We start from the raw sequence: 11,129 nt of genomic DNA, 5'->3' as shown, positions 1-11,129 counted from the left end.
ATATCAGAAAATATTTTGTTTATGGAGAATTTTTTTGATAGATTTTTTGAAGAAGATATTAATATTCCTTACAAGTAGTAATTGATATTTCTGGATCGTATATAGATTTCATTGTACTATTTGAGGCTAATCATTTAAAGTAGACAATTTTCAGGTTCGTTAGTAAAGGTGGATCAAAGTGACAATTTCATGTAACCAGACTTTAATGTTTAAGTGCAATTCCTATATAACATATTTTTTAGTTCTTTATAGCATATTTTATGTAGTTGTTCGTGTAATTATGGCTATAGGCATGGTTAATGCCTCGGCTCCAGAAAGGCCACAATCGAATTTACTTATATAATTTGAAATTTGAAAAAAAAAATAGCATTTTAAAATCACCTTGTACGTTTGAAGATATTTTGATATTGATTTCTTCATATTTTGGTTGTTTGTTATAAAACCAATGGTAAATAAGAAAACCTTAAAAAATATTAATATTGCATATACTTGAAACTAAAACATAGGACTTTCCACACTAATTATCGTACAATTTATAATGATGACCTCTTGGTTTTAAATCTATAGCATGTTTAAATTGCTATTTTAAACGTCTTAATAAATATTTTGTGATGCTTATTTTATTATTTGCGTCGTTATAATTTGAATGTTTTTCATTTTAATTCAAATGTAGAAAATACTTTTGTTTTAATAAGAAAAACTAATAAAAATTATCGTGCAAATGTTAATTTCAAAAAGATATGTTAGAACCCTATAGCGATTTATTCAAAAGCCTCAATGAAGCAAAGTTATAATTAGTTTTGATCAAGTCGTTTTTTTTAAATTTTAAAACGTCTTTCTTTTCTGAGTGTAGGAGGCTTTATAAGAAAATAACATTGTTTAATTGTTAAATTTAAAAACATATATGTGGTCACCACACCAATCAACGTCCGGCTGCATAGGTTTGTTAGGTGTAGTTTACATTGCATCAAGATGGAATTTTTTTGGGATAAGGACAACAACCGAGAGATGGGATCATTCCTACAAATAGAGCAGAGAAGAGAAGCATTATTATCTATAAACTTTTAAGTGGGTAAATAGCTGTCCCGAAATGCTGTAGGCACTGTGTATTTGTGTATATTTTAAATCAATTTTCATTGGTAAAATTATAAAACGAATTAAATGTTGGTGATATCTATGGGTTACGTACGGGTACGTTATAATCAGCTATAAAACTACCATTATTTTTGACGCAGTTTTGACCGGAAACAAGGTTGTTTTATATATACTGCTAACTTTTCCAGACACCTCGTACAAAAACAAAAATCAGGAAACTCGCAGCGCGTCGACATTCTCCCCACCCTCATATTTCATGCGCCCCTGGGCGGGTGGGGGAGGAAAAAACGCGCGCCGTCACGGTAGTCCGCGGTGCATGCTCCGCCCATCCGGTTCGGACCCCGCCCACCCAGGGGTCCGGTCCCTATTGGTTCGCCTCCCACTAATGTCTCTTCCTTGCATCAACAACATATTCACAATTCAGTATCAAATCAGTACTCATTAAATAAACAGTGCGGTGCGTCACACGGTTTCGAAGGTATTACAATACAGGCATACCGGGTAGAGGCATACGGCCGCCACACGCATACACATACGCGCGTCATGTTAAACAGCCTCGGCTCAGTCGGTAAGTGTTTATATGACGGTGGGGTGGGGTGGAACGCGAGATAGACACTAATTGACGTTAAAGTCTTTAGCGATTCAGCCATATTATATAACGATAGGCTAGTTAAATGGAGTAAATTGGACGGGCCTCGCCCTCATTAAGGCAATATTGTCCGACTACGCTGGTAGGCCACGCAATTAAGGGCCCCGCCGTGGGGGGGGAGGAGGGCGCCGTTTCGAGACCCGCGGGTTTTTAGTTGGGGTCGCGGCGACGGCGACGACGACCACGGCGCCTACGACGTCGACTGGGGTGCTTTTCTTGTTTTTTTACGGTTCACGCGGTATATATACGCGCCGGGCGGATCTATCGGATACGACACGCATGTCCGTTTCGCGCGGGAGTGAGGGGGGTATGCAAGGAATTAAAAAAAAATGAATTAAAAAAACGGGATATATACTTGAGGTAAGGTAGTGTTTTTATATTATGTTATAGTGTTTTTACTTCAAGCTTAAGTTTCATACTGGGCAAAATTTAGGTACCACGTTGTCCAAGTTCAGAAGGTCGCCTTTGCATAAGCCACACTAAGGTTTAAATCGCCCTGTATAAAATGCCCTGTTTTTCTCAGTGTACCAAGTTCATTTTATAATGCAATCTAGCCACTGCAGCTGGTACCTTATTTGAAGTAGTCGAGCACTATTGTGCTACTGGAGCTAAGAAAATTTTTAGCAAAGGGAATATTGATATCAGTCCTTTTTATAAGGTCATCTTGTAACTGCAGCTGATGCCTATACTGCTAGTACTACGAATGATTTGCTGCAGGTTTCTTTTAAAAGTGAATTCCACTGTTATCCACAGATGAAAGTGATTGACTGGCGACGTATACGATATAAATCCTATTTACCTAACTATTGGAAAGTTGCAAATGTACAGGGTGCTTCAAATTGGAACCTTTTTAAAGAAAACCTTCCCCTTCTTTCTATAAAAGATAGATGACAACTAATGTCAGCGTTGGGAGCTCAGTTTTCATGAAGCATCATCTAATTGTAAAAACCGCACATGTGTATCTAGTAGCGTTTCAGAGTTATAGCAAGGTTTTTGAAAATATAAATTTTTAAAAAATCGCGTAGCTTTTTTGTTATAGAAGATTTTGCGCTTCTATGAAAACATTTCCAAAGCACATTTTACGTAGAATTTAATGGTGTGAAGATAATATTTTTGTTCGAGAGTTGTAAACAAGCATGCTTTTGGCGGAGCTGCCATAATACTGAAAAGAACTGCGAGAATAATGCAGATACAGTAAGCAATTTGTATTACGAGCAATACTCTGAAGGAAAACACCTTCTTAAAGACACTTTCGGAAGATTGCGACGCAAATGAACTAGTTCCAATGAAATATCCAAAAACTATACATGCAGTTAAAAATAGTTTTCCAATGTGAACATAAAAGATAAAAACACCAAGAAGACTAGCAAGGACTAACGATAAATCAACTTAAAAGAAACACATACTTGCCACAAGGTACGCAGAATAGTGCAGGTGGTTCCCAGAAAAATGTACGCGAGTACGCGTTTCCCATTGATTCTTTGAAAACTAACCAAAATAATAAGTTGGCCACGTATTTGTCTTCTTTACTAAGGTGGCACTGTCCAAATCCTACTGGTTCAAACTTCTGTTTTTTCCACTACTATGCTACATTTTAGCAGAGGTAATTTTAAGATGTTTTCAATATCTGTGATATAAAAAAAAGTATTCGGTTGATAACTAGGAAAATATTAAAAACATTAAATTCTCCGTAAAAAAGTGCCCTGTAATTTTTTCATGGAAACACTAAGCTTTTCATAAGAAAAAAATTCTAGCCATTTTTTAAATGCACATTTTCGTGTGACGTTCTTACATTATATTTTTTATGAAAATTGAGCTATAAACACCTACATGTGTTTTCGTCTATTTTCTTTAACATTGGGAGTTTTTAAAAGTGACCAAAATTTATTCAAATGTAAATGATGTTATGGTTTATTCTGATCTTTTTTTTTATTATTGACAAATATGGGAGATTTTTTTTTAACGAAGAATTGTAATTTTTGGAAGAAATATTTCAGATTCTACGACTGTTGACGTTAGTATTATATGCCAGCTCTATACAGAGTGTAGCGGGTAATATTTTTGCAAGTCATATATTTGTTGGAAAAGAGCGAAATAGATTTAGTTAGAAATAATGGCAGAATCCAAATCTGAAAAAGTAATATATTTTTTTACGCATGTGTGTGACATCGTGCACCTCTTGCACATGTACCACTTTAGAATTTAATTTTTTTGGTCAGCAGTTTCCAACATTTGAAATTAATACACCAAACTGTAAGGCAAAATTTAAAATTATAACACGAAATTTGGAAAAAAAAAACAAATTTTTCAAGATTGAATTATTATTTTTGTTTTGTGTTCCTTCTACGCCAAAAGTTTTTACTCCATTTCTATGCCATCTGTTTCCAGGTATCAAAGAAATGTGCGGCGAGGACCTGAAACGTCATCAGGGCGAGCTAAAAGTGTTGGATCAGCCGCGTCTTGGCGGCCTCTGCGACGGCACTTTGGGCGGCAATTTGGGAGGCCCGCTGAGCAACAACGGGTCCAGTGATGGCGACAAGCCGTCGAAGCAGAAAAGGCACCGGACTCGATTCACTCCCGCTCAGCTCAACGAGCTGGAAAGGTGCTTCTCCAAAACCCACTATCCGGACATTTTCATGCGGGAGGAGATCGCCATGAGGATTGGATTAACCGAATCCAGAGTCCAAGTAAGATTTAATTACATAGTGGCTGGTTTTTCTAAGACGAGTGACCAACAAGCAATCTTAAGCTATTTTGTTGGCAGATAGTGGTGGTTTATGAGCAAAAAGCATACCACGATGAATATAAAATAGTCACTGCACTTTTGTATTCTTAATAATATGGAAAAAAACCAACATTTTACGAAAATTACGAAAATGAGCAAGCAGACCTAATTATAAAATTTGAACCAGGGATACTGAGTAGAGTTAATGATAGATAGAGATAGAAGAATATTGCTTTCGAAAAATCGTTGCTGGGCGGGGCGAGTTAATCGCAAGTAGCTCGAATCAGCATTTTATTTCAAAAAGAAGGCGCTTCGCGGTTTCTCCTAGAGGGACGCATTGTTTTCCTATCGTGCACCTGCGGACCACTATGGAATTTTCGCAAAGTAATTTTATTCTGAATACACCCTGTATAAAGTGTCCTTCGCATCTCGTCGAACTTAAAAGGCAAACTTCGGAAAATATTAAAATTTGTACGGGTAATTACAATTTAAAATGATATTTTTTCAAATATTTCGCGTCCCCTGCATTATTGACTAAACCTTAAACTCTCTCTCGACACAGTTTACGATACTGTTCATATCAAATTATCACATCTTTAAACGTTTTCACTTATCGCCAATAATTCACCCACAAAAGCGGAAATATATAGGATCTATTAGAATTTTTTTCCCACAAACGACTTACCCTGTATATAATTCCAACAATGTTCGAAATAGAGGATATAGCCTTGGATCTCCTTAGTTTCCTGGTATAGGAATTTTTCCAATTAAGTAAATAGTTTTCAAGAAACTACTTGTTTTCTGAAACCATGCAGTACGTGGTAATAGTAAATGACGTCATCGCGTCTAGATTGAGGGCGAGAAATGGTGATTTTCATTTAAATTCTTTCAAATATCTCGAACAGCATATGTGATAGACGAAAACCGTAAATCGAAAAATTGTAGCCCTTGACGGGGCCTATAACACTGTTTGAACGGATTAGCTATTTTTTGTACGAATTTTGATTTACGGATATTAATTTACTCTTTAAAAGAACAATTTTCAGGGTCTTTTAGATTTTTGTTCATAATATATATATAATGTATATAATCGAAAAAATGCTTGAAACAAAAGTTATAGTGCCGGGTCTCCCACGTATTACGGTTGCAAAATTTTTCCGATCGGATGAATGGTTTTGGAGCAAAAGATGTTTATCTGGATTCCAAAATAACCAAAAAAAAATCAAAAATTAAAAAAAATACTTCGCGTTATTTTATTGAGCCCAATTTAAAGAGCCTAAATGCGGGTCCAGACTTCTACTTTTGTCCCAAGCTTGAAGTCGGTAGCTGCAAATTTGGGGCACCTATTATGTTTTTTAATATTGCACGGAATATCGCGAACACCCTGTACAATACTTAAAACCCTTAAATACAAAAGTTTTAGCTGTCCATATGGGCTATATCATCATGTAAAAGAAACTGACATCTGAAACACATATTTTTAATTATTTGCAATTTTCAATAATACCCACTTTTCAGTTTTTTTGAATTTGCGGCGCACCCTGTATATTTTTGAAAAATTGTCAAGCATAAAAGTTTATGGGTCTTCTTCGTCTTCTGGTTCAAGAATTTTTTGGTCCCGTAAGCGGTTTTATTTTGTTTTTTGTAGACCCTTGCACACGCGATTTTTTATTTTTTTAGAATACTTCCCGACCCCCCAGCCCCCCCATTTCCAATAGGTTCTGTCACGGGGCGAAGCGGCATATATGTGCCAAATAAGAAGTCGATTGCTTTAAATTTCGGACACTTATCGTGTTTCATAGCTATGTCCAAAAAACAGTCGAAAATCGCGAAAATCGCGAAAAAAAAAATGGTTACCGGCGTCGGCTCAGGTCCATTTCTCATAAGCTTATGTGCGTCGTCTAGGGTTAAAAAGGAGGCAAATTTTAAATTTGTAGCTCCAACGGTTCGGAAGTTATTCAGGAAAAACCCAAAGACGAGAACGGAGAACGGACAGACAAAAAAAAAATGTTTTTTTTTACGGTGATCATTTCTATACCAACGACGATCCCATAGGACCTACCGTTATCGAGATATAAAATTTTTATACTAGCGTAGAACAAGGTAGAGTATAGCAACATTTTCAAATTAAAGTCTTTATTGCAGATTTTTCTGAAAATGGTAACTGTAACAGATGACGCAATAAGGAAGATAGTTAAGCACCTGAATTCTATTGTAATTGATTGACTTATGGAATAGAGCCTATCTATCTTTTTTTTAGAATATGAAAATCTTATCAAAGTGTCATATATGTAACTTTTATTGTGGCAATAGTAATCAGTAACAATCTAGCTGCTCATTAGATATTTCAAAACATAAATATTTTATAATTTCGCCAAAATATTAATGAAAAACGTGAAAATCAAATATATACAAATAGTCCCAATTTTCGGCGCGAATAGCACCAAAACTAACCAAAACTAAATTATTATTTTTTTACATTGTAAGCTTTAGAATCCACAAAAATACTTAATTAATGAATAGTGAAATCTATATTAATTACAGGCGCATGTATACGGGCCTTTATTCCCTTGATAGTGGATAAATCAATTTTTCTGAAATTATTCTAGGAGATTTTTATTATTCTTCTTGGTTTTCGTGTTTTTTTTGTCATCAGTCCTTTTCTTTTTTTTTCACAGCAAATGAATGTCTTGTAAAATGCATATAGTTATAGGAGAGACTGACTGATGAGAGAGTTTCAATTTTCTGTGGTTTGATTCATATTTTAAATTTAAAAATAATCTTACTTCCCAGCATCCTCAAAATAGTAAGAAAATCTCCAAAAACACAAGGGGGACTCACAACGCAGTCCGTTACTTTGAGCCCCAGCAAAATCAACCTTTCACTTATAAAATAAGGTTGTAGATCAATATTATTATAAAATGTAAATGTTACCTGTGTTTTTACGACGATATTACTGCTATTATTATTCACAAGAACGCTAGCGCCACTATCTCTTTCTAATGCCAATACGGTGTTCTTCATTTAAAATAAACGAATAACGTAAAAAGGTAACCAAGTCCTTAGGTTTTACGTTTGATATTAACTTGATGTTACCGTTGGAACATTACTTTTTTTGTGTTCTTTTTCTCGTTTCGGAAATTCAAAAAAGTACAAAAAAGTACTTCTTTCGGGCTCCATTATAATCGCGATACGAATTCCTTTCGGGAAATCTGTGAAATAAGGTCTATGCGCGTTCATCCGTCTGCGTATTCTGAAATTTGTTGCGTGATTGCCCCTTGAAGTTTTGTATTCACACCTTTACCGGATTAAGTTTCTCATCCGCTGGCATTAAGTTGTAATCCGCTTTAACAACTTAAGTTGGACGCGAATTGAATTTTGGCGAATAAATAAGATTCTTGGGAATGAAAATTTGAATGCGAAACACGGGTTAACAGCTTCCCCACAAGAACCGCCCCCGCTGCAGCCGTCGCGGATAAAGGGCAACGGCATTTTCTAATTTTCGAATTTGTTGATAATTGTTGAAAAAAAGTTTTCAATTTGTAAATGGTAATGTAGTTTATATAAGTATGTATTTCCGATTTTTATTGCTTTTTCTTCCTTACAACTCTGTTAAATCCTTGCTACTCAAGTTGGTTTAAACGAGACACTTACGATTTTGTTTTCCCATAATTGTTTTGTTTAAATGTTTTTTTACTTTAACTAACTTGCAACGCATCGAACATGCTATTCTCGAGTTCAGAAAAGATGGCCATTACGTTCTATCGCAAGCCATGGCTGTCGAGGGAATTTATAGAGGAAGATATATAGATATACAAAAGACTCGAATGTATTTACACGGTACAAAACCATAAAAAAATCTTCACGAGCAACAAATTAAAAATTCTAAGCAAATTTATTGCGCGAATTTGTTCTTCAGATCAAATAGATAACATAAAAAACAATTCTCATAGTTCACAACGCCACAAAAAGCAACCGGATTATTTTATCGATGAGAACGGGAACCGATCGATCAGGAAGTTGTTGAGAATTTTGATAGCTTTTTTATAGAATCTGCGAACAAAATCATAAATAAAAATAAATTATCAATAAAAACCAAGAAATATATAAAAACAATATAATAACAAATTTACTTTTTTTACGCGTGAGATATTCGAGGTTATTTTGTTTGTTAGTAAAAAGCATTCAGCTGGCGAGGATGGGATTACATGCTCTCTTATCAAGTTTGTTGCTGACACTCTGGTAGCACGCATGACGTATCTGTTTAACGTATCTTTCAGAGGAGCTTTAGAGGCAATTTCAAGCTAGGAAATTAAGTTTAAAAATTTTAATTTCTATAACATTTGCTATTAAGGAAACGAAGTACAAATATTTCTATAGTATTTACTATTAAGGAAACAATTTAGGTACAAATATTTTTATAGTATTTGTTATTAATAAAACAATTTAAGTACAAATATTTCTATAGTATTTACTATTAAGGAAATAATTTAAGTACAAATATTGCTATATATTGTATGTACTTACTATTATACAAAGTATTTTACATAATTTAATATTATATTTCCTAAAGTATTCCAATGTGTTAAATGTATTAAAAAATGTATGTAAAATCCAATATATTAAAAAAGACTATAATGTTTTTATATAATTTTCTTTTATCTCGTTTCGAAGAGAATAGTAAGTCTTTGTCTCTCTTTTTTGATTTTGGGAGAGCCTTTAATGTGATAGATATAGAATTAATGCTCGATAAATTCAATAACTGCGGGATGCGCGGAATTAGTTATTGTTAGATAAAATTCTCCGTCACGGGAAGAGAACAAAAAACCAATTTAAAAAATTATGATATCTCGGTTAGTTCATCGTATGCTCTAGTTTATCAGTGGAGTACCTCAAGGAAGCATCCTGGGACCGCTTTTATTTATAATTTTCTTTGATAACATTATTCAAGTATTTCCTAGTCATTACGTTGCTGCATACGCGGATGATGCGGTCGTCAAATGTTAGTTTTGATATTTTTTTCAAAATATCAACCTGCGTGGTAAGTAAAATGATAACTTTTTGCAATGAAAATGGACTTGCTTTAAATGAACCGAAATCAGAAATTATGCTTTTTAGCTTGACAGATTTAAATAAGAGTATTTTTGTTAAATAGAATAGTAAAACGGTTAAACAATCCAGAGTTGTGAAATATATGGAAGTTTTTATTGCAAACACTTTACATGGACTAATCAGGTTGATGCAGTACTTAAGAAATGTTCCCTTCTCTATATATTTTGCCTATGCCTATGATTATGCCTATAAAAAATAATATATCAGATAAAATAAATAAAAATAATAATAAATATATCAGATGACCAGAAACGGTCAATATGATTTTAGGGTCAATTTATACTTGATGTTGCCTAGACACAGACTAAGGTAGCAAATAACCCGATAATTCTACCAGGTAAACAATATAATAAAATTCCCACTGAGGTTAAAAAATACAAAAAAGTAGTGCCGTTAAAAATGCTTTTTATGCTGTGGATGAATATCTAAATCGCAACGCCTCCGAGCTTATACTTTAGCTATTAAATGCTACAATAATAAGTCGTTAGTATAGTAGCTCGGTATATATGAAACTTGAGAAAATTAGGGACTACTTGCAATCATTTAGAATAATTTGCAATTTGTTGCAATTTTTTGGATTTTTTTATATTTTTTTGTCTGGAAAAAAATTGGATAAAAAAGAATTAAAATGCGATTTTTTCTTTAGTTTTGCCTTGTTGAATCTATTATGACAAATAAAATTACGTAAGTGAAACCTTAACCTAAAAATTACTTCAGTTTTGAAGTTTTCAAGGGGAAAGGCGTGACAATATGTTTCTCTTCGATCAAGAAAGCAAAGAAAATATTCGCCAAGAGATTAAACAGTCGACACAAGCGTCAAAAAATTCCAGTACAATTTGCTGTTGGGTGTGCACGAGGAAACAATTTCCACTAAAATTCATTCGTTGCCATGGCGATCTTCCAAAAAACACGGTTTGATTGGTTAAACATTTCAGGTGTGGTATATTCAAACTAAAGACTTATTTAAAAAAAAAAAAGAAATAGATCAATTTTTTCTATTTTGGGAATAATTCCTATCTAAATGATAATATTTTAATATATTTAAGTACCTAATCGGTATTGTTATCACATCATTATTTTATTGTAATTTTTTTATTGACTAGTATTTTTATGTTTAGCGCAAATATTATTAGTATAGGTATGTCATATATTTAGTTGGCACAAATTTTTCATTCTAATTCAAAATTTTTAACAGTTAGCAGCTATTAAAAACATTATACGTGAATATCAATATCGCTCTCAGTTCTCTAAATTAGTTTAATTAGTTTGCGTAACCCTTTATATTTAATTTTAAATTTGAAAAGTTTTTTCTGTAGTTTTATCTCCATTTAGCAAAACAAAAAGTAGCAACAGTATGTTGGAATAATAACGGTCGACTAAAAAGTTGGTTTGTGAAAACCATAAAAACATCTATCAAACGTCTATCAAGTAATATCACAAGAGACTATTGATACATATACAGTGCAGCCTCAAAAATGGATTTAGCTTGAATTCGCTCTGTAACTTGTAAAATTGTTTAATAGTACCCAAGAATTAGAGATACTGCGA

General features: G+C 33.7%; 1 protein-coding gene across 2 annotated transcripts in view; it reads left to right on the top strand.

Moving 5' to 3' along the window:
- The first annotated feature begins 1,546 nt into the window (after positions 1 to 1,546).
- The window catches only part of LOC132702506 (homeobox protein orthopedia-like), a 48,752-nt gene continuing 39,169 nt past the window's right edge, over positions 1,547 to 11,129 (top strand). Inside the window, exons 1-2 of one of the 2 annotated variants that reach the window (XM_060671174.1) lie at positions 1,547 to 1,663; positions 4,133 to 4,431. In XM_060671174.1, coding sequence (XP_060527157.1) covers positions 1,639 to 1,663; positions 4,133 to 4,431 — 324 coding nt within the window. In that variant the 5' untranslated portion in view covers positions 1,547 to 1,638. Of the gene's footprint in view, positions 1,664 to 2,020; positions 2,105 to 4,132; positions 4,432 to 11,129 lie in introns of those variants that run through there. The other variant, XM_060671181.1, reaches the window with a different exon arrangement.

The sequence above is a fragment of the Cylas formicarius genome, unplaced genomic scaffold, assembly GCF_029955315.1.
Source record: "Cylas formicarius isolate icCylForm1 unplaced genomic scaffold, icCylForm1.1 PGA_scaffold_10__41_contigs__length_53128322, whole genome shotgun sequence".
Classification (NCBI taxonomy): Eukaryota; Metazoa; Arthropoda; class Insecta; order Coleoptera; family Brentidae; genus Cylas; species Cylas formicarius.
The sequence above is the reverse complement of the archived record's forward strand: the minus strand, read 5'-3'. Positions and strand labels throughout refer to the sequence as shown.